Consider the following 27,483-nt stretch of genomic DNA (forward strand, 5'->3'; position numbering starts at 1 on the left):
CCTCACTTAGATCGCTCCGATCCCGACCCGGGAAGAGCTGCGGAGCCCATTAGCGGCCGGGGCTCTTCCAGCCGTGCCGGGGGCAGCTCCCACCCGGACCGCCGTCAGACAGCCGGGGCTGCAGGGCTGCCATCCTCTTGCGGTGCTCAGGAGCCCGGCTCAGCCCTGCCCGTGGACCCCACGAGGGTGCGGAGCCAACGCGGGCCGCCGCGAGGAGCAGCCCTCTCCATTCTGCTCTTCTCGGCGGATCTCGGGGCCGTGCTGCCGCCGGATGGGAGAATCCTGAACTGCAGCCCGGCTCCGCCGCACGCCCGTTCCCTCTCCCGGGGCAGATGCTCCCGCTCGGACCGGGGCGACGGAGCGCGTTACACCGCCGGCGGTGCGCGGCTCCCGACGGGACGGGCGGTGCCCGGGCCGGGCGGGGGCCGGAGGGACGGCAGCCCCGCACCGTGGGCCCCAAGGCTGTGTCACCGCCTGGCTCCGGGCCCGCCGCCTGCGAGGGCCCCCGTCCCGTGCCGATGTGCTGCTGGGGCCGAGGGGCCGCGGCGGGGCGGCAGGACAGGGACGGGGGGCCCAGGTTCCTCCCGACGGGGCCACGGGACCCTCTCCTGGCCCCTCCGAGGGTGCCGGCCTGGGAAAACCATGACCTGGCAGCAGTGACTGGCGTGGGGCCACGAGCCGCCATGGGAGCGACGTGCTGCGTGGGTCGTGTTTGGCCAGGCTGCGGCTACGGCGGGGGCCTGGTGCCAGCCCTGCCTGGTGCTTGGACCCCAGAGTGGGCTGGAGGGCCTGGCAGTGCCCATGGCAGCCCCTTGGCGTGGCATGGCTCACTGCCACCCATGCAGCAACGGGGCCTGGGGCCTGATGAGCATCTCCTCAAGTGCTGGGGAGGGGTTTGTCTCCCCACCCCGGCAGTTCTCTGGCTGCTTCCCCCGGTCCTTTGGCCAGCAATGCTCTCTGCAGCATGTCCAGACCCAATGCTGCTCCACCACAGAGCACCTGGGAGAAATCCAAGGGGAACTCCCTGCTGCAGGATGCCACCAAGCTCCAAGGGGACTGCCCCGTCCCTGTGTGTCGGGGTCATGGTGGAATGGCCTCGGAGAGAGCAGTGTGCTGCAGTGCTGTGTCCCCATGGGACTTGCCCGTCCCACCCTCCAGCCGCACTGCTCGGGGCCGTGTGCCTCAGCTTCCAGGCAGTGTGGTGGGCAAGCAGTGTGGGGCCAGGGGGTGGCTGCACCGGAGGAGCCTGTGCTAATGGATTTGGAGCTCCCAAGGTCAGGCTCCCACTGCCAGCAAGAAAAACTTTCCCAGGGAAGGGCCATGGGAAAAGGGTCCCCCCTCCGTGATGCTCCCAGCCACTGCCTTGTGGCACAGCCTGGCATCCTGGGCTGCTTGTGTGAAGAGCCAGCCTGCGTTCCCCCAAGGAAAGGTGCTGGGTAAAGGCCCTTGTGCCAGCATTGCTGAGGAGGGGTGGTCAGGGGGTGTGGATGTGCGGTCATGGGGATGAGAGGCACTGTGGGGCACTGGGAGGCAAGGGAAGGGATGGCATGCTTGGTGGGACAAAGGTGTACCAGCTCCTGGATGGCTCGATGGCCTCTCTGGGGTGCCACCAGGTTCTGAGTGGCACCTGGTGCCTGAACAGGCACTGACACACACCCTGTGCTTGCAGCCAGCATGGAGCAGCAAGCGGGACCACCGAAGCCAAGACCTGCAGGACCCAGCACGCATCCACAGCCCAAGGTGAGCCCACGCCTGGCTGCCCATGATGGCCGGGACCCCGTGTTCCCATCTCCATCCCTGAGGCCAGCGCTCAACCCAGTGCGCCCCGCTCTGTTGCAGGAGGGGATGCTCTGGGGGGTCCTCGCCATCCTGTCACTGCTGGCCGGGCTGGCGGCGGGCACCGTGCGGACCCCGCACTGCAACGAGACTCTGGATGCAGCCCCCACGCCGCGGGGCACGGCCACTGCCAGCATGGAGGACGGCGTGGAGGTGCCGCTCGCCTGGAGCCAGATGCACGGTGCGTGCTGGGGACAGCCACCCTGGGGCTCGGGCACAGGCAATCACTGCAGGGGATGGGGGGCTCGGTGGTGCTGGGAGGACAGGAGCTGACGGTGCCATCCCGCTGGCCCGCAGGTGACAACGTGACGACGGGAGCCCCGGGTGGCACGGAGCTGGCGGAGGATCTGCTGCTGCGCGCCGAGCGCTCGCCGCCGGGCACTGGCAAAGCCAAGGGACAGCGGAAACCTTCGCGGGGCACCCGTGGGCGCAACTGCCACATCCGCAACTTGATGGTGAAGGTGCGCGACCTGGGGCTGGGCTTCAACTCGGACGAGATCGTGCTTTTCAAGTACTGCAGCGGGTCGTGCCACCGGGCACGCAGCAACTACGACCTGACGCTGGGGAGCCTGCTGCGGCAGCAGCTCATCGTGCCGGGGCCGCAGGAGCGCGTGCTCAGCCACCCCTGCTGCCGGCCCACGCGCTACGAGGCCGTGTCCTTCATGGATGTGCAGAACACGTGGCAGACGGTGGAGAAGCTCTCGGCGGCCGAGTGCAGCTGCATAGGTTGATGGGGGGCTGCCGGCTCGGCCTCGGCTCGACACACGCTGCCGATCCCCAGCCCGGAGGGAGGCAGAAGGGTGGTCCCGGTGTGACACGGCCACGAGGGACCGAGGTGACGTGGTTGTGACGGAGGGGGGGGTTCTGCAACCGAGCACCTCCGCTCAGTGCCAAGCAGAGAGCCGGGGGCTGCGCCCCAACCTGGGAGAGACGGAGGGGATGGAGCATCCCGGCACCGGACTGCTGCCCCCACATCTCCGCGAGCATCGGAGGGGTTGGGAGTGGGGCAGGAGGGGGCATCCCAGAGGGGCTCCCGGAGGACGGGGACCAACGCTCAGCAGCGTCGGGCATCGCCCAGCCCCAGCCCTGGGTCCCTGCCCGGCTCTGAGGGTCCCTGTGGCGCTGCGGCACTCAACTATTTATTGCTCTAAGTTATTTATTTATTGTTCTCGAGCGGCAGCTCCTATTTATGACTTTGGGCCCGTGGGGCCGGGTGTAATGCAACCCCAGTGCTGATGCGAAGCCCCGGCCTCGGGCTCCTCGTGCCCGCAGCGTTGTTTTTTGTTTTTGTTTTTGTTTTTGTTTTTCTATTATTTGTAAAAAAGAAAAAAAGAAATCGGAGGATAAACTCTATTTTTGTACAGCCGCCTTTTCCTGTAGCAATAAAGCGATGGGCCGCACGGCCGACCCCGCAGTGCCGGGCTGTGCGTATCCCGCGGCGGGGCGGGGCGCGGGGCCGGGACTACCGCTCCCGGCGTGCGGTGCGGCGGGGCCGGGCTGCGGGGCGGGGCGGAGCGGCGGGACGGGCGGACGGACGGACGGACGGAGGGAGGCGGGGAGCGCTGCTGCCCTGCGCCCGCTGCCGCAGCCATGGAGCGGAGGGCGGAGGCGCCGCCGCCGCCGCAGGGCCTCGACTTCACCGTGGAGAACGTGGAGAAGGTGAGCGCGGGGCTGCGGGCGGCGGATCGGGCGCGGCGCGGTGACGCTGTCACCGATGTCGGTCTCCCGCCGCGGTGTGGCCGCGGAGGGGCGGTGCGCGCCGTGCCCGATGCCCGCGGGAGGGAGATGATGAGGCAGAAATGGGAGCGGGAGGGAGGGCTGTGCCGAGCATCCTTCGGGGCTGGAGCGCGGGTTGGTGGGGGAGAGCTCTCGGAGGGTACGAGGTGCGGTGGTGCCGTCCAAAGCCCGCTCCGTGCAGCCCCGCTGCGGCTCGCGGTGCTCGCGGAGAGACCGGGACCGCTGAGACTGGGGATGCGGGAGGCGGCATCGAGCCGCTGCTGGGACCCCGAATCTGTCTGGGGACCGGAACAGGGCGCCCCGGGAGGAAAGGCTTCTCGCGGGCGATGCTGGGGGTGATGGAGGCTGAGGGCGTAGCGGTGAAGGGCACGCAGGAGCGTAGGAGGAGCGCAGCTCCCCGGCTTATGGGTGCCCAGCGTCCCGACCCTCAGCAGGTCCCCGGGCAGCGCGAGGCAATCCCAGAGCCCTCGTTTTGCCTGGATGGGAACGGAGCTTCCTGCCAAAGCGCTGCCCGCGGCACGGCGGCGGCTGCATCACAGGGGCTGGCCCCATCGCTGCTGGCCTGGGGATGTGTCACACCAGTGCCGGGTGCCGGCTCCCTTTGTGGCTGCAGGTGTCACAGCCCCCGTCCCCCTGCCAGCAACACAGAGCTCAGCCCCGAGGATTAGCCCCCGTGTGCTAAACGCCACAACAACGCTACCTTCTGCAGCTTAATCCGCGTGCAGGCAGGGCTGCAGCATCGTTTTGCCTCCGACCTCCCTCTGGTTCAGCAGGCACCGACTGCGCCTTTGTCTGCACTGGCACGGGAGGGCGGGCAGTGCCCGGGGGCAGCCAGACATGGGAGCGGGCAGATATGCCCTCTAGGATGCTCTGCTCCCATCCCCCTGCCTGAGCCCTCACAGCTGCAGCTTTGCCATTGCTTTGACATCCGCAGGAGATGCAGCTGTTGGCTGTGGGGATGGAGAGGGAGAAATGTGGGGTGGGAGCAGGGTGAGCCCAGAGGCCGAGCATCACGGAGCCCTCCCTGTGTCATTTCAGGTGGGGTATTCTGGTACAAATCCAGCAGAATTCGGCTCTCGCTGGGGGCTGGGCTGGTGGGAGGGCGGTGGGCAGAGCCGCGTTGTCAGAGTTGGTACTGACAAATAAATGATGTTCTGCCGGCCTGGGCTTCTCTGCCTCTCGGATTTTGTGCACGGCTCTATTAATAACACTGAATAGTGATTAAAGTCAGGGTTCGGCTCGGCGCTGAGTCAGGTGCTGCGAGCACCGGGGTGGGAGCAGAGCAAGGTGTGGGTGAGCTCCCGTGGCAGAAGTCAGAGCATCTCCAGGTCCCCGCGGTGCGTGGCATCCTGCCATGGACAGAAGGTGGTGTGGGGCTGGTGTCATGGCCCCTGTTCCCAGGGATGGCTCTGGTGGCTGCTCCTGGGAGATGCTGAGGATGATGGGGCAGCAGTGCCTGTGAGGGTGTTAGGGGCTGAAGGAAAATGTTCCTGTAAAACTGAGGGAAGCAAGGAGTCATCTTGTTGGCCATTAAAACAGACTGTTGCTGCAGATAGTAGGTTCCCCCCAGAACGAACCCTGCCCGAGCACCTTGCTCCTTCCTGTGCCGTGATGTTGGGCAGATAGAGGCACACGGTGCTTTCCAGTGCTCGGCTGTGTTCTGCTGCACCATCGCAGAGCTTCTGGTGAGCAGTGACCTCCAGTGCAATAGTGGGACAGGAGCTGGGAGCCTCTTGAAGTGCTTCTCAGCTGGTTCCTGGGGCGATGAGAAGAACGAAGAGGTGATGGACAGGGTCAATCCTCGCAGCTCGACCTGAACTCTGCGCTCCAGGTCTCCTTCTAAGTGTTGATCATCCATTGCTCATGCAACCTCTGGGCCCCACCGCTGCTGGGGGTGGCAGCTACCCCAGGGCATTGCACAGAGCAGCACAAGCTCGGGGCTGCCACGTCTCTATCTGGGCTGGGGACCACACGGCTCTCTGCAAGGAGATATCTGCTGCTAAGCAGTGGGAGGGCAGCTCAGGCTGCTCTGGGGCTGCAGCATCGCCCCTGCTGCCAGGCTGGGGGCAAAGAGCGGCCGAAGCGGCAGCACGTTTTCTGGGAGGGGGGAACAGGCGCGGCTTCATTTCCTAGCCGTTATCCTCCGTGCTTCAGCAGACGGCTGCTTTCTGCTCAGGCTCCCCTGCCATTTTGGGGGGAGGATGGCGGGTGTGCGGAGGGAGGCGGGCTGACGTTCCCTGCGCTCGGCAGCAGCAGGGTAATGGCTGTGCTGCTGCAGGCCTGGAGCGAGCACACGCTTGGCTGGAAAGCAGGACGAGAGGCCGCAGAGGGAAGCACTATGGCTGGAGGAGGCTAAGGAGGGGTGCTGCTGCCCCTGGCCCCGGGTGCTGGGCACAGAGCATTTGCATGGGCTGCTTTCCTTGCCTTGTTACCTCTGCTGGCTGCAAATCGGCCTCTGGAGATTCAGTGTCTCTTCTGGGAAGCAGCAGTTAGCACGCTCCGTGCATGGGGCTCTTGGCACCCTGCATGTGGTGCTGGTGGCACCTCTCTGCCGGGCACCAACTCTTGCTGAACTGGCAGGGCCCCTTTTCATTTGTCCCCCTGCACTCAGGAGACAAAGTGCTGTGTCTGTGCTCTGCGTGGGCCTACACTGGTGCTGGGCTTAGAGCAGCTGCTCCAGCTCCTCTTCCTTGCTGGTGCCACGGTGCGAGCTGATATCCATTGCCTTTGCTTGGCAGGTGTGATGCTCAGGCTGCTCCCCACCATGCCTTCCAGAGGGACCAAGTGGGAGCTGTGACTTTGTGGGCAAGTTCCTCGAGTGGCTGACACCACTCTGGGAGCTGGAGCCCAGCAAGGCTCTGACCACTGCTTTTTAGAGCAGGGAAGACCCTGTAATAACAAGCTTGAATTATTTTCAGCCACGCAGAGATGGTGTTGGAGAAAGCTCATTCCCTGTCCAAAGGGCAGAGCTGACAGCCTGACTGTTTACCAGGTCTCATGTTACAGGTCTAATTGCAGAGGAGGCAGGTCTGGTGTCAGCCACGCTTCTAAATCAGAATGCACAAAGCCTTCCCATTAGCTGTCACAGCCCAATTTCATGCCTTCTGCTTCTCTCTCCTGGCACTGAGTTCCCTTCGTCATCTTCAGTGCTTCCTTATGGGCTTGAGTGCTGGCTGGCACAGTGATGTCTGGAGTGCAAGTCAAGCAGCAGCTGGTGCCAAAAGCTGCTGCAGAACAAGGTCTCTGCCTTTTCTTGCTAGGGATGAGTGTGCTGCATGTTCAGATGCCTCCTGTGGAGCACGATTTCAGTGTTAATGCCCATTCTTGAAGATCCCCTGGGGGCTTCCTTGTGCTGTGCAGAGCCCCAGAGAAGGTACAGGGGGGGCACCCTAAGCTGGAGGCCACCCAGGCGAGAGCCACTGCACCACCTCCTGTCTGTGTCAGGATCCTCGGGGACAAGAGGAGAAAGTAAGGAAGCTAGCAGGGATGTTCTTCCAGAATCTTCTTCTGCCCTCCAGCAGCTCACAGCATGACTCTTCACAGTCAGCTTTTGCTTCAATGATCTGAGTAATTAACATGTTGCATGCTTTGCAAGCCTCATACTGAATTGGAGGTCCATGAGGCATGGCTGCAGGTTGCACCTCCTAATGTAAGGGTCTCTGTGAGTCTCAGATGAGGTTGCTGGGAAGCAAGCTTTGACAGAGCAAACAAGACAAAGACAATGTGAGGAGGAGATGGCTGGGAGCTGGAGCCCTGCTGCAGGATGACTCAGGCTGCAGCAGGGGAGCAGGACGCTGGCTTATGTGCAGATGGGGGCCAGGTTCCCAGCCCCTAGAGCATCTAAACTTTCAGCGTGTCTGCAGCTCCTGCCCAGTAATGAGGTGAGTTGTTTCTGTGATGGGGGGCACTGCTGCCAGTGGCTGGCCTTGTCCTACAGCATATTTCATAACCTCCTGCTTTCTCATAAAGAGGTTTTCCTCATTTTCCCCCGCCCAGTCTTGAAAAGAGGTGCTTCACACGGTGTCCCAGGTAATGCCTCTCTGCAGTGCTCCTGCCATTTTGTCGTGCTCTGTGCTCTTGTGCTGGGAAGCAGCATGAGGTACAAGCGCTCGCTTAGGAAGCGTGTTCTTGTGCCCTAGGCTGCCAGCTTTGCATGCTTAAAAATAGGGCTTAAATCCTCTCCTGGGTACAAGAACCACACAAGAATTTCAGAGAGCTTTCAAGGGGGGAGGAGGAGGATATTTGAGATCTGGAGCCAGGATAGGGCTACCAAAAATCCTCTCCACCTGCTGGACTCATGCCCTGGCTTAGAGCAAGTGCATGGCATCCTGATGAGTACCATCCCTGCTCCATGCTCCTGGGACTTGCAGTTGGTGATTTGAATCGAGCTGTACTGTGCTGAGCAGGAGAGCTCAGTGCTGGAAGATGGAGTTCTATGAGGTGTGGTTTCTGCTCCATTCATGTGCTGGTCCCTGTGGTGGATCTGCCTGACATCTGTCCCTTGGGTCCTGCTGCTGGAGGAGAATGGTGGGACCATGCTGTGCTGTGGTGATGCTGCTGGGCAGGGACATTTCTTCCTGGTTTTTGCAGAGCTGTGTAGAGGAATGCACTTCTGCCCCAGGCCATGCTCCGTGCTCCTTGCCCCTTTGTGCCCACCCTGCCTGCTCTGTAGGATAGTCTTCTGCAAATAAAGCCTCATGGCTGGTGTAGTGCTGTGCGTGTGGATTGGTGAGCTCTGCAAAGCCATAACTAGATCTCTCGCTGGTAAGTGGTTTTTCTCCTCTTCTGTACAGGGAAGCTGGGTGAGCAGCCTCAGACCATTCCAGGTGGCATCTGTAGGGTTTGACGCCAGCTCCCAGCTCAGCTGTGGCTGGGCGGGCTTGGGAGAACTTCAGAGGGACTCGGAGCAGAGATTAATCCTTGAGCTTAGTGACTGTCGTTTTCGGGGGCTGCGTAAGGCCTGACAGTCTGAAACTTCTGCAGCAATTCTACACCTGCTCGTGCTGGCAGAGGCAGGGAGAGCCTGCTCAGGCCTGGATGCCATCACTGTGGGGCTGCAGGGCTGGGCCTAGCACAGGCACCCCATGGCAGCCATCAGCAGGGTGAAGGAGAGGACAGGAGATGACTCCAGAAGAGAAATTTCCAGAGTGGGAAGGAAGAGAGGACAGTTTGTGGGTTCCGCTGCTGCAGATGGGTTTTTTGTCTCAACCCAGTCTTGCAGTGGGCTAGCAGGTGCCCTGTCCTTGTGCTCCCCTGGGTGCAGGACAGGGCCATGCTCCTTGGCTGTCCTGAGGTGCTCACTCTCTCTTCCAGGCTCTCCACCAGCTGTACTACGACCCCAACATTGAGAACAAGAACTTGGCTCAGAAATGGCTGATGCAGGCGCAGGTGTCCCCGCAGGCCTGGCACTTCAGCTGGCTGCTCCTCAACATGGACAAGGTGCCCGAGATCCAGTACTTCGGTGCCAGCGCCTTGCACATCAAGATCTCCCGCTACTGGAACGACATCCCGGCCGACCAGTATGAGAGCCTCAAGTCGCAGCTCTTCACCCACATCACCCGCTTCGCCGGCGGCTCCAAGATCGTGCTGACCAGGCTGTGCGTGGCGCTGGCGTCGCTGGCGCTCAGCATGATGCCTGAGGCCTGGCCCTGCGCCGTGGCCGACATGGTGCGCATGTTCCAGGCCGAGGACTCCAACGTGGACGGGCGGGCGCGCTGCCTGGCACTGCTGGAGCTGCTGACGGTGCTGCCTGAGGAGTTCCAGACCAGCCGGCTGCCCCAGTACCGCAAGGGCCAGGTGCGCAGCGTACTGGCGCAGGAGTGCGGCTCTGTCTTCCCCTTGCTGGAGCAGCTGCTGCAGCAGCAGGACTCCCCAGGCTTCATCAAGCAGAAGGTGTTGAAGTGCTTCTCCAGCTGGGTCCAGCTGGAGATCCCCCTGATGGACTGCGAGAACCTGATCCAAGCAGCTTTCACCTCCCTGCAGGACCCGGAGCTCTTTGACACGGCTGTGGAGGCAGTTGTCAATGCCATTTCACAGCCGGATGCCCAGAGGTAAGGGCAGCTCCTCCTAAGTGCTGCTCCCAGGCATCTACAGGGGAATGGAAAGGGCAGGAGAAATCTCAGTCATTTTCTAGCTACCGTTGGCCCTGGAGTTGATGATGGTTTGGAAGTGGGATAGGTTACGAGCAACTGGGTTCTGCTGGTCTCACCTGGTTGGTGCTGCGAGGCTTTGCACCATGGCTGACTAGTGGGCACCTTTGTGTTTTGCATGTTATTGCTCCTGCCCGCCATGCTAGAGGGCTTTCCCTGGGGTATGGGCTGGGTTGGTATGGAGGTGCTGCTCGCAGTTTGCCTGGCACGCCCTGGGGACCAGAGCATGTGATTTGAGCACTGCTTGTGCCATGTTTGAGCAGCAGTACCCAGAGTCCCCGGCCCTCCTTCTCAGCAGTAAGGGCACAGCTGCAACCCCTCTCCAGCAGGTGTGCTCGTTCCTCTGGCTCCTTGTGCTGGGATCTGTGGCCCTGACATGGGAGCAGCTGCCCTGGCTGCAGCCAGAGCTGCTCCTCTGTCTTGTGCTTCAGGTTCAGCCAAGGAGCACATCTGATGCAGAGATAATAAAACCAGACCTGACTGTCTTCTCCCTCCCCCTGACTCCAGCAGCTTGATCCAGCTGAGGGCTCAGCCTTTGTTTGTGGCTGTCCAGAGATGGTCCCTCAGTTCAGTGCCGTGGGGCTTTGAGTTTGTTGGCTTGGCTGCGTTGTCCAAGTTGCTGTCGGCTCCTGGGACCGATGCCCACAGAAGGGAAAGTGCATCTCCTCCTGCTCCCTCGGCCACATCTCCTGGCTGCTTAGCAACCTTCCCCATCCCCGCCAAGAGGAGGGCTTAGCTGAAGCTGCGCTGAGCGCTGCATTGCGCAGACTCCGACCCTCTGCGGCGGTGTGGATGCTGCTGTAACTGCCGGCACTGATCCTTGCCTTGGCTGCCGGCATCCATGGAGCTGTGCTCTGCAGTGGTAGAAGTGCTGCTGCTGGAGACGACCAGTGTCAGTGTGCAAAGAGGATTTGGATGCGTTACTCTGTGTCGGGTGCTCACACCCACCGCTTCACCCCATCCTCCCCCCCAGGCAGCTCTGTCACTGATGGCAGAGCTCCCCCCCTCTCTGAACATGGGGACAGTGGGGCCATTGTCACCAAGCCACCCTGCCAGGCAGTGTGTGGCGCGGATGGCCGCATCAGTGGGGACATCAGCTGCGGGGGGGGCTGGCTGGAGCAAGGCTATGCTCCGTGCTGAGATCCTGGGTGTCTTCTCAAGCGAGAGCCAGAGGCAGGGACCCTGCATTTCTCCTGAACTCACCCCCAGTGCCAGCAGTCCCGCCTTCTGCCTTTGTTGCTCAGCTACAGCAGATCCAGCTCCTCCCGTAGCCCCCAGGGAGGCTCCCGACCTTTCTGTCTCTTTTCTTGACAGTCTCAGAGGCTCACACTGCTTTTCAACTGCTCTCTTTCTCCCAAGTCTTTTGCCTGCTCCCTGCCACTCACAGCATTCTCGGTGCTGTCCTGTTTCCTTGCCCCTGCTGCCCAGCCTGTGCTTTGGGTTTGTCCCTGGGTTCCCCTACTGTGCTCCTGGAAAAGGAGGACAGGATTTGTTTCCCTGCTTCCAAGGTGTTTGTTCCAAGACTGGATGCTGTCCTTCTGTCGGGATGCATCAGGAGCTGGCAGCTGCAGCCCCTTGATGCACACTATTGCTTTCGGGAGCAGTGGAGCTCTTGAGTCACAGATGGGCAGGCACCAAGGTTTTGTTGCATCTCTTTGGCAGAGGAGACTTGGGCTGGATTTTCTGTCTCGTTTGAAGATTATCCTCGGGCTAAGCGGGTCAGAGAGCCAGGCTGCGCGTGCTGGAGCAGAGCCGCAGCAATGGGTGGTGGTGGAGAGTGGGGAGGGGGCTCAATGGAGGGGGTAAGCTGTGGGGCACCAGGCACCAAGGAGCCTCTGAAAGAAGCAGTGCTGCTTGGCACCTGGCACTGAACCCCTACAGAGGGATTTCACCAGAAGGGTTTTCAGAGAGCCTCATTAGAAGCAGATGCATAATAGGTTGTGGTTTGTTGGTTTTTTTGGTCAGGACTTGGCTTAGATTTTGGGCCGGGGGGGATCGGGTTGTCCCACATGAGCTTCCCGTGCCTCCCCTCATCTGGTCACAGGGGCTTTTCCCCACACACTGTGTGTGGTCTCTCTCTGATAAGGAGCTGGGGAGGGTTGCGAGAAGAGCAGGAGGTGCTGGTCCCAGGGAGGAAGCTGAGGTTTGGGAAGTGACCGAGCGAACTCACAGAAAGAATGTCTGTTCAGCTGCTAAATACAAAGATAGCAAATCTTGCCCAGGAGAACTACACAAATGGCAGGAGGGGAATAAGTAAGGAGGTGTCACCGTTAGAGTGACATGTTCTCCTTCAGCACCATAGCACAGTGTTCCCGCACTGCTGTGTGCATCATTCGCAGTGCTCAGAAACCTGGAAGTGATTAATGCATGAATAGCTCTCCCCCAGGAGGAGAGGAGCAGAGAAGGAGGAGGTGGCTGTGGCAGTACAGCCCAGTGCAGGCGCTCCAGTGGAGATGTTCCTGCATCTTCTGCTGGCCCAGAGCTGCGAGCTGCTGCCACCAGCATGGCTTTGTCCCTGTGCCGGTGGCAGCTGATAGCTCCATTTGCTACTAACGAGCAGCTAGAGCAAGGACAGCCTGCTGCAGTGGGACGGCTGAGCAGCTCTAAGTGCCATCAGCTGTGTGCTCCTCAGGGGAGGGCTGGCACTACAAGTGCCTCCTGCTCCCTGCAGCCTTGGCCCCTGTGTGGCAGGGAGCTGCAGCTTCAGATAACACGCCTCGCCGGGCAGGTAACTGACAGCCGGCTGATGAGCCTCCAGCACAGCTGCTCTCCGGGGGCCCTGGGCTGCATTTCACCTTCCCTGCCTCCTTGCTTGTTGCCTTGGTTACAATCACTTACCGGTGGAGGGGAGGCTGATGTGAGCGAGGCTGCCTGGAAGGGGAGAGATCAGGGGAGCCCTGAGGGATTGCAGCCAGCACAGCGGGCTGGGGGCCATGCGGTGGGGCTGGCATGGGTCCTGCAACAGGAGAAACCCTTGCTTGGGTCAGACGGGTTCCCCGTGACAGCTCTGGCTGTGTCACAGAGGTGAGAAACCCGAAGAGCTGCCCTGGGAGCTGATTGCAGCAGTGATAAACCAGTGCTGGCCCAGCTGTGCTGGGTGGAGTGTCATGGAGCCTTGGTGTGATGGAGGATTTGCAGAGGGCTAATGCAGAGAGATGGCAGAAGTGATGCGGAGTGATTACAGAAGCTCCATTGCAGGAGGTTCAGATACTGATATTCACTCAGCCCTGCCACCAGCTGGGAGGAGAGGTCCTGTAGCAATAAAGTCTCACAGATGTGTCCTGCTCCACGATGCAGCTTTGTGGCTGGGAGCTCTCAAAGTTGTCAGGTGGATTGGATGCTTCTGGTATAGACAATGCCTGGCACTGATCGGGCTGTGCTTGCAGGTACGTGAACACCCTCCTGAAGCTCATCCCCCCAGTGCTGGGGCTGCAGGAGCAGCTGCGCCAGGCGGTTCAGAGCGGGGACATGGAGACGTCACATGGGATCTGCCGCATCGCTGTGGCCTTGGGGGAGAACCACTCCCGGTGAGTGCTGTCCCCTCGCCCTGGTGCATCATCGCACCTGCAGTGCTGGTGTGACCGTGACCGTGCGCTCTGCTCCCCAGGGCCCTGCTGGACCAGGTGGAGCACTGGCAGAGCTTCTTGGCCCTGGTCAACATGATCATGTTCTGCACGGGCATCCCTGGACACTATCCTGTCAATGAAACCACCAGTTCCTTGACACTCACCTTCTGGTACACGCTGCAGGTCAGTGAGCAAAGGCTTAAGCCAAAAGCAGGAGGAAGCTCAGAAGTATTGGCCCGGGGGCTCACTTTCTCACCCCCACTATTCCTTCCACACCTAATTTTTCCCCTCCTGCTGCAGGATGACATTCTCTCCTTCGAGCCGGACAAGCAGGCTGTGTACCAGCAGGTGTACAGACCCGTCTACTTCCAGCTGGTGGACGTGCTGCTGCACAAAGCCCAGTTCCCCTCCGATGAGGAGTATGGCTTCTGGTCATCGGATGAGAAGGAGCAGTTTCGGATATACAGGTGCGGCTGCAGCCAAGGCCCTTCTATGCCCAGGTAGCAGGAGCAGGGCATGGAGCTGCCTTTGGGTGCAGATGGAAGCACTGTATGACTCTGGGACAGGGTGGTCGCCTGTCTACACGTGCAGTGCTAGGCTTGGGCAGCATTTGGAGACCCCCATGTTCTCTACAGGGTGGACATCTCCGACACGCTGATGTACGTGTATGAGATGCTGGGCGCCGAGCTCCTGAGCAGCCTCTATGACAAACTAGGACGTCTCCTGACCAACACGGAGCAGCCATCCACGTGGCAGGTGAGCCAGGGGACCCGGGCACCAGGCTGCTGGCTGCCAGCCCCATGGGGAGTATCAGAGGGGGCTGTTCTTTCCATGGGGCAAGAAGGGATGTGATAGAGATTAAAAATATGGTCTCTTTGACATGTTGTCTTTGACATGTTCTTCTTTTGCCTCCCTGTCCTTAGAGCCAGAGACCAGCTGAGGTCTGACCTTGGTCCTTTACTGCCCTATGTCTTGTACTGCTGTGGCACACCACAGATGCTGGAGGCCTTCCCTATCCTTTCTGCATCGCCACCCTGCTGCTCTGCCGGACACTCAGAGCCCCTGACCAGCTCTGAGAGGCTGGTGTGGGGTACCCAGGTTTGCTGTCAGTGCCTGCAGAGTGCGACGCAGAGAGGCGATGCAGAGCCTGGAACAGAATGAGTGCAGGGGAAGCACAAGGTCCTCTGTCCCACAGGCTAGTTGACGTGTGTCTGCTCATCTTGGCATCCCCATCAGCTAGCCATTGCTATCAGACTGTTGGCTAAAATACTGCCTTGTTATATCCTGATGGCTGTCTGGGGTGGGCATGACCCCCGTCCTGAAGCCTGGTGCGCCTATTGGCTCTGCCTGTGCAACTGTCTCCCCTCTGTCAGCATCCTTGGTCTCTGCTGCTGGATCTTGAGCGAGTGCCACAGCAGGGGCTGGGGATGGCTCTGGGGTCTGGCACATGGCTCTAACTGTCCCTCTCCCTCACCCCAGCACACAGAGGCCTTACTGTATGGGTTCCAGTCCATCGCTGAGACCATTGATGTGAACTACTCCGATGTGGTGCCAGGGCTGATCGGCCTCATCCCCCGGATCAGCATCAGCAATGTGCAGCTGGCTGACACGGTCATGTTCACAATTGGTGAGGCTCTTGCTCATGCACAGGCTGGCGTGGGGTTGCTCCTGCACAGCTCCCTGCCTCCCCTATATGCCCATCCTTCTTCCCACAACAGTGGAAAGCAAACTGATTAGCCCACTGTATGAAGACTGAGGGTCTGGCTGCCACAGCGTGGTCTGACCCTGTCTGTGTGCACAGGAGCCCTCTCGGAATGGCTGGCCGATCACCCCGTCATGATTAACAACGTGCTGCCGCTGGTGCTCCAGGCCCTGGGCAACCCTGAGCTCTCCATCTCCAGCGTCTCCACCCTGAAGAAGATCTGTCGGGAGTGCAAATATGACCTGCCACCCTATGCTGCCAACATCGTGGCTGTGTCACAGGTGAGAGCTGGGTGCTGACAGGTGTGCTCTGTGCCGACCCTTTCCTCTGCTTGAATTAGAGGGAGTGAAGCAGCAGCTCAGGATATCTTGCTTGGTGTGGAGAGCTGTTGTCTGTACTGTCCTTGGACAGTAGGAACCCAGTGTCCTCCTATGCGTGCATAGTTGTCCGATGGACTTTCTCGGCTTTGAGATCTGGGACAGATAGGGCTCAGAGTCCTGTAGCATTTGGGAGGCACTAGGAAGAGAACTGGGCTCGAGGGAGCTGCCAGGTCTGCATCGGAGCAGGGAGGTCTTGAGCCTCTGCTCTTAGAGCCTGAGGGACATCATCTCCTTCATGCATGGGCAAACAGTGAGGAGCCTGCACCTCAAAGTGGTAGGTGGGCTGAAGAAAGGGTCTTGTTTCACACCTTCTTCAGGAAAACTTCTTTTGCCACTGCTGGAGACAGAGCCCCAGGTTAGAGGACCCACTGGTCTGATCTAACAGAGCATTTCCTGCATCTGTTGCAGCCTGGCTGTTGAAGTCAGTGAAGGGGGGTAAATCTGGTGGGTCTCCAGCTACTTTCAACTGGGAGAACAAAGCCCTATTCAACCCATCCTGCTGCAAAGCCTGAGTGATCTCAGGGTTTCCCTCCCTGGCAGGCCATGCAAGGTGCATGGGGAAGAGCTCGCCGCAAGATGAGGATTTTGCTCCCTACCTATGCCTGTGCATAGCTGTACGCTGCTTGTCTGTACTCAAATTGCTGCTAGTTGTCTTCTGCTTCAGTCCTGCCCATGGAAGGGAGGAGGCTTTCTGCAGCACTCACTCTCCTCTTTCTTTCTCCTTTTCCCTTTTGTAGGAGGTGTTGATGAAGCAGATTCACAAGGTAAGAGGCACTTTCTCATACCCCTGGCTGTTCTGCTTGACTCCATGCCCTTTAGTTGTGCTCACTGGGAGTACATGAGGGAAGCTACCATTTGTTAGGCTGTCCTGGAGGAAAGCTCAGGAATGCAGCCAGCTTGGTGTGGCCAGGGATACCTGCTGTCAGCCACCCACCGCTCAGCTAATCTTAGGACTTCCTCTACACGTGGGCTGTAGGGGTATATCCTCAAAGAGAGGGAAGCTCCCAGGGAGATATAACTCTAGCAGTTCCCTCTAGGCATACAGGGACACTTCAGCACAGCTGCAGGCATATCTTGGAGAGAAAAAAAGAGGGGAGAGAGCGTGCAAACAAGAGAGGGGGGATGCTTGACCCCACAGAGGCTGAAACAGCTATGTGCAAAGAGTGGGTGGTGCTGGCAGGGACGTCTCTGAGCAGTGTCAGCAGCGGGGTAATGACATGCTGCTTGTGTCTTTTTCTGACCCAGACAAGCCAGTGCATGTGGCTGATGCAGGCTCTTGGCTTCCTGCTCTCTGCGCTGCAAGTGGAGGAGATCCTGAAGAACCTGCACTCCCTCATCACTCCCTACATCCAGCAGCTGGAGAAGCTGGCTGATGAAACAGTGAGTGCCCTCATGTCACTGCCCTCCTCCTGCAGGGCTGCTTCTGCTGGCTGCGTCCCTGTCAAAGCAGCACTCCTGAACATGGGTTGGCTTTCCCCTCACCCCAATACAGGCAGAACAGTGACGAGCAGAACCCCACTAACCAGGCTGAGCTGTGGGCTTTTTGCCCCTTGCAGCTTCGCATCACCAAGAGCTCCTTGGCTCTTGCAAGCTGTGTGTTGTCTGGATCAACAGCTGCCACCCTAGGGTGAGGCCCACACTTTGGTCATACGTTGTCCTTCTTTGTGTGATCTCCTACGTGCCACCCCAGTGGCATGCTCTCTGTTGGAGTGGGCAGTGGCACTCTTGAGCATCTTCCAGGATTTCTCCACCAGCAAGGATGGGTGGAAGGACTTGTGGCTCAGTGAAGAGGTAGAGATGGAAGAGAAGGGCTCAGTGAAGAGAACCCCTCTTTAGCACTTTACTTCTGTAGTCCCTACTCCTCAGGATCCCAGAGGCATGACCAACGCTGAGCAATGCAGTCTGTGTCACACTCTGCCTGTATTTTCTCTGGCAGCCCAATCCCTCCAACAAGCTGGCCATCATTCACATTCTGGGGCTGCTCTCCAACCTGTTCACCACCCTGGACATCAGCCACCATGACGACGACCATGAAAGCACTGAGGTCAAGAAGCTGCCAGTGCAGCAAGGGCCCAACCCAGTGAGTACAAGCAGTAGCTCAATGGTCTTTGCCTCAGCCAAGCCATACACCCCACTATTCATGGCTGATGCCAGGAGAGTCTGTAAGGGGAGTGAATGGAGAATGCGGTGTGTGTCATGAAGATGGTAGCTGGTGCATCCAGGCCATGCACAGCACTGAACCTCCTGTCCCCAGTGCAGTGGGACCAATTCTTTTCATCCTTCTCATTCTTCACAGGTGGTGGTTGTTCTGCAGCAAGTCTTTCAGCTCATACAGAAGGTCCTGAGCAAGTGGCTGAATGATGCCCAGGTGGTGGAGGTAATCAGGATCCTCATGTTACTGCTTTGCCTATGTTCTCCTTGACCTGAACAGGGTACGACAATGGATGGACACAGAGTGATAAGACCCCCTTGTAATAGGGGTGACTTTCTGGGTTGTTCAGGCCAGTACTGCTTGTTGCCACTAGCATCGTCTGGCTATTGTCCATCTTCTGCCCCAGTGAGCTCTACTCTTCTCCAGTTATAAAGGCTGTGCCATCAGCAGAGGAATGAAAGCTGGGGATACCAAATGCTTGTGTTCCCTAAGGGAAGAGCTCTGCTCTGACCTGGGACGTGTGTCATCTCTGCTGTCGTTTCTCCAGCTCACTCATCCCAGTAAAGTCCAGGTACAGCAACTCATACCTGGTGCTGGGGGAGCCTCTCTGCCACAGGGGGAAGACCTTTTCCCAGTATCCGGGAGGAGCAGTGGAACATCCAATTCCATCTGCTCTAGGTGTCCCTGGTTGGGCAGAGGGGTTGAACCATATGACCTCCAGAGTTCCCTTCCAACCTCAAGCATTTCTGTGATTCTGTCATCATGTGCTTCAGAGCAGGGTGTCATTGCCAGAGCAGATATGAGCCCTCTTCCTGGTTGTTCTCCATGCCCCTCGGTCTGCCAATCTCTGCCCCATAGGTGGAAGTCTCCTGCCACCATTGCTCATGCTGTCTCTCTTCTCGTACCACAGTCTGTCTGTGCCATCTTTGAGAAGTCTGTGAAGACCCTCCTGGATGACTTTGCTCCCATGGTGCCCCAGCTGTGCGAGATGCTGGGGCAGATGTACAGCACCATTCCCCAGGCCTCTGCCATCGACCTGACACGGCAGGTAGGGACCACGTGGACATGGCTGGGGCTGCGGGTCCAGGGAAAGCTGGGAGGGTGCAGAACAGCTTCAGTCCTTCTCCATTGTCTCTTGCAGCTGGTTCACATCTTTGCTCATGAGCCTGCCCACTTCCCTCCCATCAAGGCCCTCTTCTTGCTTGTTACCTCAGTCACGCTGACCCTCTTCCAGCAAGGTATGTGTGATTAACTCCTTGTCGTGCTGGGGCTGTTGTCAGGCTGTTGCATGCATGGATTCTGGAGGCGTCTTTCCAGGAATGGCTGTTCTCACTTCTAGCTAAGCTAATGGGGCCATCTCTGTGTCTTGGAATCATCCTAGCCCCTGGAAGGTGGGTTCCTTCCCTGCAGGGCAGGGGAAGCAGGGATCCCCAGTGCGGGGCTCGCAGTGCAGGTGGCAGCCCCACTCCTGCACCAGGGTCAGGTGCTGTGTTCAAGGCTAGAGCAGGAGCCCAGGCCTGCTCGGCCACGTGCTCACCAGAAGTTCCTGGGGTTTGTCCATGGACCAGTGATGCTTATAGAGGCCAGGAGTCAAGGCCTTGCACAAGCAGAAAGCCATGTGGACGAACATCTACAAAACCTTTTCAGTCCCTGCTGTGTCCAGCATTTTCACTCAGGGCAGGGCCTCGTGTCTGGCTCGCTGCCCGCATTACTTCCTTGCTACAAAAGGCAGATGGGGTTAGGACAGGCCCCCCCACACCACAGCTCCAACCAGCCTCTTGGTGACGTGCCCCATGACAGGGATGAGTGCCCCTTGGAGCTGCTGGCTCAGGTCCTTTAACAACCCAGTTACGTGAGCTTCTCACATTATCAGCAGGTAACACGATGCCTTCCCCATCCCAGAGCTCTGAGCTCTCTAGAGAGGTGGGGAACACTGGAGGCCCATGCTTCCTTGGCACACCACGCTCTCAGCACATCCTGCCTTACTCTGGTGTCACTTGGATGGTGACAAGCTAGCTGGGCTTACCCCAAGTTCAGGTCCCTGCTTCTGGGTGTGTGTTCGTGCAGGTCCTCCTGGCTTGCAGTTGGGCAGCAGCAAGCACATGGGCAGGAGGAAAGGTTGAGGAGGGCAGCCTGCTGTGTGCTCCAGGCTGCGCTCCCACCTCTGGGGTCCTCTCCATGCGGCAGGAGAGGGTGAGAGGCATGAGCCTGCAGAGGCTGAGACGTGTCCGTGCAGGGAGCCAGATGGCAAGGTAGGGTGAGTGGTGCTGGCATGGACACCTCTGGGCACTGGCTGGTCTCTGGGTGTGGGTCTCGAGGAGCATCGGGGAATGGGGTGGGAGAGTGGCTGTGCCAGGGGTTCCTGTGCAGCTGGTGCTGATGACGAGCATGTGCACGCCTGAGCCCGGCCGGGCCTGCCGAGCATTTGCTGAGGTGTTGTCGTTCACTTGCAGTTATCTTCCAGGACCAAACGGTGCTCTGAAGACACCCGCTCAGTCCCCACAATGCAAAAGCTCTAATTCTCCTTGTGGAGATGGTGCCCAGCTAGCCCCTGCTCCTCCTCTTCCTCCCCAAGGACATGAAGATCTCCTCCTTGGCTCTGCAGCACCCAGGTGCTAGCTGGAGACCCTGGGGCTTCAGACCCTTTCCTTTGCAGTTTCTTTCTGTTCTTGGGTTCTCCAAGTTTCATGATTTTTTTGTATGTTTTGTTTCTTTAACTTGCTTCAAGCTGCTCATGTTGCCCATCCCCTCTCCTACACACCCCTTCTCCCTTACACTCCTGTTTTCACTTGTAAATTCTTTCTGTATCACATAACTATATGATGTTGAGTTGCTGTTTGTATGATTTTTCTCTTAAGTTACATCTTTATTATATTTTAGGGCCCAGGGATCATCCTGATATTGTTGATTCATTTATGCAACTCCTGGCACAGGTGTGTTTTAGTTTCTTATTCATTCACTTTCTGTTCTCTCTCTTTCTCTTTTTAATTCAATTTAAACCTATTTTTAACTTTCTGTTGACAACGTTTTTTTTTTCCTTTTAGTTGAATATCGAGTTTCTCCATCTGTTTCCGTGGAAGTTGAAAACAAAACATTCTCCTTTAGTTCTGGGTTCGCACCATCCCCAGGGCACTGCCCTCCTCCGCAGGGCAGCTCCCAGCTGCCACCCCCTTGCCTGGCCTGGGGGCACAGCAGAAGCCAGCTCCAGGGGCTTTAGGCTGCTGCCACGGTCATGCTTGAGGGACAGAAAATTAGAGCATTAAGGGGTTGTGGTCCTACTGATCTGCCTGCCCTGTGATGCACCCTGCAGAGCTGGGACAGGCGGACCTGGCCGGCTGTCCCTGCAGCCCTACTGAGCTTGGCACTGGGCTGTGTGGCCACCAGGTCCTGCTCTGGACCGTCTTGTCTGCTGGGGTGAGCAACTTGCTTGTGGTGGCACCAGGAGCCTGGGTGCTACCATGCCCTGGCAGCGTGTCGGGGTGGTGGCTGCAGCTCCTGTGCCACCGGTTTGATGGCGCGCAGCCACGGTTTGTGTCGGGGGGGAGCCGCTTGCCAGTCCCCTTTGGTGCAAGGGTGATGGCAAGGGGACAGTGTCTGTGGGGCTGTGGCTGTGCAACTGTGTTGGGGCTCTTCGTGAGGCCACAACCTGGAGTTCCTGGTGCAAAGTCCTGCTTGCTTGGCACAGCAGCGGTGGCACTTCTGACACTGCTGGCAGTGGGTAGACAGGGCCTGCACTGTGCTGTGTGTGTGTATATACACCTGTCTGGAGTGTCAGGAGCCCAGTGTCTTCCAGAGCCTGACATCCTTGAGGTGATATTCCCCATAGGAGCTGCTGGTGGCAAAGAAGGAGCTGGCAAAGTCACTTTCTGCTTCGTTCCTGAAGTTTCTGTAGTGATCACACTTGACGGTGTAAAGCAGGATGAGAAAACTCCCTGAGATACTCAAACTGTGTCTGGCTGCTGTCCAAAACAGGGTGCTGGGCTGGTTCCAGCCTGTCTGGAGAGGAAGGCTGCTGGCCTGACTCCTCTGATGGCTGCTCGGCCATGTGCCCATCCTGTAGAATGGGGCGGGCCTGGGGCTGGTGAGGGGACTGCTCATCACCAACCCACCTGTGTCTATACATCGCACTTTGAAGTGCAGATCCTGTTTGTGAGTCTAATCTCACAAACCATGCCACAGCATTTTCTTCCCCACTTAATAGATGTAAAATAATTGAGATGATAGAAAGTGTTTGCAGATTTTGTGGATGCCAGTCTTGAGAGTTACAACCTTTTAACAAGTTTTTGGACATTATTTGAGGATCGGTGAATGGGAGGTGAGGTTTCTGAAGATGTCTTTCCCTGCTGCTCAGACAGGTAAGACCTCAGCTCGAGCACAATGCTTCTGTGGGTACAGACCAGAGAGCACAGGGAAAAGCATCCAGAAAGATCTGCACGTGATGAGGAGGAAAACTTGAGTTGCATGAGTCTTCAGGTGTGTAAAACGTAATGCCACAGACATAGGTAAACAGCCCTTCTTTGTTCACTTTGAATGCAACAAACAGTGATGGGAGGAGGTCATGGAAAAGGATTCAGGTTAGGCAGTAGGAGGTGTAGCTATCAGCAAGGGGAAGCACTGACAGGTCATTTGGGGGGCTGCTGTAGGAGGGCTTGGAGGATTCTCCCAGAGGGCACCAAGAGGTAATCCTGCCGTGGGGAGTGAGGGACTAGGCAGCCCTCCAAGAGAGACGCCTCCGAGGCTGTTTGCTGTGTCCTTGGGAGGTGCTGAGTTTTTCTCTAGCTTGGGGTCCTTCTCTGTCTGGAGATGATCATGCTGCCAGCCCACCATCTCCAACAGCAGCCCAAGACTCCATGTTTCCTTGGGCTTTTTACTCCAGCGACCTCACAGAGACCAAAAAGCCATATACCCTTCCTCTCCACTCACTTGGGACTCTTTCCAAGGTTTCCTTCCCTCCCTGAACCTGCACCTCTCCCAGGGCTGAGCACCTGGCAGGGTGCTGTGAAACACAGGAATGACAAGCAAGAAATGAACTCCTGGCTCTCAGGACTTCAGGGGCTACCAGATAGCAGAGGTGCATCCAGTCTCACCAGCACATTCTGCTTTCATGAAACTGTTTCTGGAGTCTGTCCTCCCTAGGTCTTGCATCACTCTGTGTCTTTTCTGTGAGTTTATGATGTGGATGCTGGAGCCCCAGCCAGTTATTTCCGTCTTGCCAGCCTTGCAAAGAGAGGACACACCTCTCTGGTTCCTGTGTGCTCCTGCCTCTGATACCTGCCATGTGTGCAGGGAGCTGTCGGTGTGTGACTTAGGATCTCAAGCTGACTTTTTGGCATATTTATCTGGGCTCAATTGCAGCCTGAGTCTGCCCAGCTTGTGCAGCTGATGACTTTGCCAATGTGTTAATTTGTGAGCCGCTCCTGATGATGTCTGGCAGATCACAAGACCATGCTGGTTTAAATCAAACGTTGTGTGGATACTGGAGTCCCTGGAGTTATTCTTAGTACTCATAACTAAATATAAATTGACCAGCCTGCTGTAAGCCTGTGCTGAGCTGTGCTGGCACCCTTTGAGGTGGCCAGGCTGAGTGCAGGACAAGGTGAGGAGCATCAGTGGTCCTGTGTTTGGGAGCTCCTGCCTGGCCTCTGACCAGGAGGTACCACTTGTGCATGCTTGTGGTCATCCTGAGGTAGGATTTGAGGGAGTGCAGACCACAGCTTGGCTCTTTCCGGGCTACATAATCTCCAAACCATGATGGCACATGCTGGCTCTTGGCTCAGGACAGTTTCCACATCCAGCAGGAGCTACTGGCTGAAGGTTGTGCCATAGGCTGTGGGGACAGCACTCTCCATTTGCTTCCCCAGTAGGGCTGCCAGCGCTTCCACCCAACCACATGCAGTTCACCACCAGCACAGACCTCCATAACACCCTGGCAGTGTCCCCAGGGGCAGATTGTGCCTAGCTGGGCAGAAGACTTGGGACCTTCCATACCTGGCCATGCACTGTCCTTCAGCTCCTCCCTGCTTGATCACAGTTGTCACCTCCTGAGGCAGTGCTCTATCAGGTGTGTGCTTAGGGAAGATATGTTGGTCCTAGACATGAGGAGAGTGGTCTGGAGCACGGCAGGAACCAGCTGTGCAGCACATACTATCCTTTGGCTGTGGGAGGAGCGGAGCTTGGTGGCCTTCCATGTCCCCAGGTACAGAAGAGCTGCTCTGAAGACCTGTCTGGAGGGTGTCCCAGCTGCCACAGAGGAGAACCATGCTGTTCAGCCAGCAAGGCGGCCCTCATTGGAGAGGCAGCACCTACCTCCACAGTGTTCACTGCAGTGGACGGGGGGATGTTTCCAATGTGAAGCATCTGGAGACCTGTCTTCATCCCAGAGTCAGTCTGGCAGGAGACGTGGAGGACAGACGGGCAGTGAGAGGCCCCATGAGGAAGTGAGATGCTGCTGAGAAGAAGCAGCTATGCCTACCCAATGTGGCTTCTTCATGGAGCAGCTCCACAGGTTCCCAACTCTGTCTGCATTAGACATGTACACGTGCCTGGATTGAGCTCAACGTGCCACGCTCCCTTGGGGGAGATGACCTGCAGGAAGGAGCCCTCTTGTATCAGAGCACTTTTATGCACGGCACTGATCGAGCAGGAGCAGGTGCTGCAAGGGGCTTGCAGGAGTGCCCGGGCACCTCTGGCTACTGCAGGCCAGGTTGGCTAGGAGAAGCACCATGCAGGTAGGTGGCTTTGGTAACCTGAGTGTGTTAGAAGACTTGTGACAGCTGAACAGCTTTGCAGAATGGAGGAGTCGATGACTGGGTGGTGGCACCAGAGCCAGGTGCCCTTGGCAGTGTGCTGCTGAGGGCAGCAGGGGTGGCTTTGATTGGCTGACATGACAGCATGTCTTGTGTGCATTTGTGCAGTATGGGGCTGGGCAGACTACAGCAGAGCAGTGAGCAGGTGCACAGCAAGGGAGCAGGCTGTCCTTGCAGTGAGCGTGCAGGAGGCTGTATATACACACACAGGCATAGTGCAGCCCCTGGTCTCTCCAGTGAAGGCCACTGCTTGCATCTAGCAGGGAAGCAGTTCCCAGTGGCTGCACCAGCTCTGCTGGGTACATTAGTACCTTTAGCGCCCAAATCTACATCGTCTCTTACAGTGTGTGATGCAGAGGGTCAGAAAGGAGAAGGGGTAACCCTGAAACCTGCCAAGCTTCCTGCTGTTCATCGTATGTTCCCTGCAAGGGGTCAGTGGCCAAGGGTTTTTGCTGGAGGAGAAGGGGAAGATAAGTCACTTTGGCTCCAGGGAGTTGGGTGGCTGTGGGCAGATGGCCATGAATCCTGAGCGCTGCTGACTGAAGGCTGTCCCTGCTTTCACCCCATGGAGCAAGCTTGGAGGGTGGCATGCAGCTCAGCCCATGGAATGGAGCCAGGCTTCGGCTCCTGCTGTGGTGTCTGACTCTCAGGCCTCTTGGGAAGAGCTGTGGCTGCTGTTTCTACTGTTGCAGTGACAGTGGGACAGGGTGTATGATTGCTGTCCCCAGTGCCAGCCGACAGTAGGCAGAAACCCTCCCATGGAGCAGCAGGCACAGGCTGAAATGTTTTTGTCCTGTACTGCCCAGTTCTGGAGCAGTGGGGGACCAAGCCCTCCAGCGGTCCTGTTGTGCCAGAGCTCAGGTTGTCCCCAGCAGTAGTGGAATAGCAAAGCTGTGGGGTCACCAAGTGGCAGAATAAACCCAAAGTTTTTTGGTCTCACACTGGCTGCTCATGAATTGCCAAGCAGTTTCAGCAGCTCATTGCTTCTACTGCCCTGCAGCAAGAGCAGAGCGAGTTGGTGGCCCAGGCTGGGGTCAAATAAAATGTGTGTCAATGGTATTGATGGCTGTGACCCCAGGATCACTGGCAGTAAGAGGAGAGGAGCAAGCCAGCAGGGGCTGTTAAATGCTGGGACACCTGTGTGCCTCTGCCTGTCCCAGGACAGGACTCCTCTGTCTGTGTCTAAAGCATTTGTGCATATACCACCTTGGTATCTATCCTCAGGTCTTGGGGTCAGAACTCCCCAATCATTGCAAATGTCCTGGATGTATGATTGACATTTTCTTGGGGGGAAAAGCAACAGTTTCCTTCTGTACTGTGTGAATCTGCTGTTACCGTGCGTGTGCCCAGGTAAGTGTGCGTCCAGGCAGAGGCTGTCTGGGGCGCAGGGTTCCTAGGAGTCTTCCTGGCTGCTGCTGCAGGGCTGTGTTTATTTGGTCTGTCTGTGTGCCTTGCAGGCTCTGAAAAGGAAGCCAGACCTCTTCCTGTGCAGCAACCTGGACGTCAAGGCAGTGTTTCAGTGTGGTGAGTACTGTGGGCACGTGGTACACAAAGGCACCTGCTCCCCCATCCCTGTGCGGAGCCCAGCCTGCTGCTCCTGCAGCTTTGTGATTGCAGCAGCCAGGGACTGGGGACCATGGTGCTGGTTTGGGATGGTGTCTGAGTGCTCTGGCCGCTCACCTGAGTGCTTTGTGTCCCCAGGTGTCCTTTCCCTCAAGTTCCCTGAAGCCCCAACAGTGAAAGCATCCTGTGGCTTCTTTGTGAGTATCGTGGCTTCCTGATTGGGATGCATTGGGACTGTATATCGTAGGGATGCACAGAGGGGCTGCAGCCCACCAAACAGAGCAGGAGTGGGGCTGCGAATTGCACAGGGGAGCAGCTGTGTGGGGCCTTGGCACTGACCGAGTTGGATGCTGTGTTGCAGACAGAGCTGCTGCCACGCTGTGGGGAGATTGCCCCAGTGGGACAGGTGGTGCACGAGAATGGCAAAGTGTTGCTGCAGGCAGTACTGGAGGTGAGTGGTGCTGGCACGGGTGGGTGCACTGGGGTGACACTGGGACAGCAAGCACTGAGCTCAGCTCGGCCCCCCGCTGTGTGGTTCAGCAGGATGTGTCTGCTCTGTGCAGGGTGTCGGTGGCCAGGCCTCCCGCAGCCTCATGGATCACTTTGCAGAAATCCTCTTTGCCTTGAACAAGCATTGCTTCAGCTACCTGAGCATCTGGATCAAGGAGGCCATGCAGCAGGATGGTTTTCCCTCGGCCCGTGTCAGCCCTGAGCAGAAAGAGACCTTCAGCCAGCAGATCCTTAGGTTGGTGTCCCCAGTGCTGTGCTGCAGCAGCTGTGTCCTACACCGCTGTCCCTCCCGCCTCACATCTGTCCCCTCCCTCTGTGTTAGCAGAGAGCGTGTGAACAAGCGGCGAGTGAAGGAGATGGTGAAGGAGTTCACGCTGCTGTGCCGAGGGCTGCATGGCACAGAGTACACAGCAGACTACTGAGCACCCAAACAGGAATGCGGACGGTTTGCTGGACCAGCTCTTCCCCACCAGGAAGCCCCCGTCTTCCCTGCCCTGCTGCTGCAGTACGGCTCGTAGAATAACCCTCCACCTAGAATTAACCTACTCGGGACGCTCCTCAGCTAGACTTGGTGGCCGCATCTCGGTGTCAGCATCTTTGTTCCCCCAGCATGCTCCCCCCTCACAGGGGATGGGAATGCCGGCTGCAGGAGGTGGGGAGGGGGGGCCCAGAACAGGACTGCCCCAGCACGCTGTCCTGTGCTGCGCTGCAACCAGGCTGCCCACTCTTCCCCAGCACGGCCCTGCAGAGGGGAGGCTGCACGGCAGGGACTGGCTGGGCAGGTGGGCTCGCCCCCTGCTCATTTGTATGTGTGTGGTTGGGAGGGGGGAGGCCCCACACCTAATTATATTAAGGATATTTCTATGCTGTGGCTGTCATCACTGTGGTTGCCTGCACTTGGGGAAGAGCCAAGCTGAGGGTGTGGGGTGGTGAAATCAAGGTTGAGATGCCTCACGGGCTGCTGCTCCCCTCTAGCTAGGGCGGGATGGCAAAGACGGGATCCCTACTGTGTGCCATGCTCTCCTGTCCAGCATGGAGCAGCTCTGGGTCATGCTCCTGCAGGGGAGACTCCATCCCCTCTA

General features: G+C 58.2%; 2 protein-coding genes across 2 annotated transcripts; both read left to right on the forward strand.

Annotated features, from left to right (window-relative positions):
* On the forward strand, positions 549-3,219 carry ARTN (artemin). The gene is made up of 3 exons (XM_021405500.1): positions 549-1,740; positions 1,840-2,017; positions 2,134-3,219. Exons 1-3 carry the CDS (start codon positions 1,675-1,677, stop codon positions 2,565-2,567), a joined length of 678 nt encoding a protein of 225 aa, XP_021261175.1. The 5' UTR covers positions 549-1,674; the 3' UTR covers positions 2,568-3,219.
* IPO13 (importin 13) lies at positions 3,343-27,268 on the forward strand. Its single transcript, XM_021404092.1, has 20 exons — positions 3,343-3,495; positions 8,887-9,623; positions 13,109-13,249; positions 13,330-13,471; positions 13,589-13,755; positions 13,924-14,044; positions 14,768-14,915; positions 15,090-15,271; positions 16,108-16,134; positions 16,616-16,750; positions 17,307-17,450; positions 17,667-17,747; positions 18,433-18,570; positions 18,664-18,760; positions 20,403-20,455; positions 25,786-25,852; positions 26,030-26,088; positions 26,253-26,342; positions 26,455-26,636; positions 26,727-27,268. The coding sequence occupies exons 1-20, from the start codon at positions 3,427-3,429 to the stop codon at positions 26,821-26,823; spliced, it is 2,877 nt and encodes a 958-aa protein (XP_021259767.1). The 5' UTR covers positions 3,343-3,426; the 3' UTR covers positions 26,824-27,268.

Source organism: Numida meleagris, chromosome 7, assembly GCF_002078875.1.
Source record: "Numida meleagris isolate 19003 breed g44 Domestic line chromosome 7, NumMel1.0, whole genome shotgun sequence".
Classification (NCBI taxonomy): Eukaryota; Metazoa; Chordata; class Aves; order Galliformes; family Numididae; genus Numida; species Numida meleagris.

What these genes read in the sequence shown, in the direction of transcription:
- ARTN (XM_021405500.1), top strand. Translation starts at nt 1,675, where the DNA reads ATGGAGCAGCAAGCGGGACCACCGAAGCCAAGACCTGCAGGACCCAGC. An exon ending in GCACGCATCCACAGCCCAAG is followed by an intron (nt 1,741 to 1,839) that starts GTGAGCCCACGC and finishes GCTCTGTTGCAG; the next exon opens with GAGGGGATGCTCTGGGGGGT. An exon ending in CGCCTGGAGCCAGATGCACG is followed by an intron (nt 2,018 to 2,133) that starts GTGCGTGCTGGG and finishes GCTGGCCCGCAG; the next exon opens with GTGACAACGTGACGACGGGA.
- IPO13 (XM_021404092.1), top strand. Translation starts at nt 3,427, where the DNA reads ATGGAGCGGAGGGCGGAGGCGCCGCCGCCGCCGCAGGGCCTCGACTTC. An exon ending in ACATCGTGGCTGTGTCACAG is followed by an intron (nt 15,272 to 16,107) that starts GTGAGAGCTGGG and finishes TCCCTTTTGTAG; the next exon opens with GAGGTGTTGATGAAGCAGAT. An exon ending in TGCTGCAGGCAGTACTGGAG is followed by an intron (nt 26,343 to 26,454) that starts GTGAGTGGTGCT and finishes TGCTCTGTGCAG; the next exon opens with GGTGTCGGTGGCCAGGCCTC.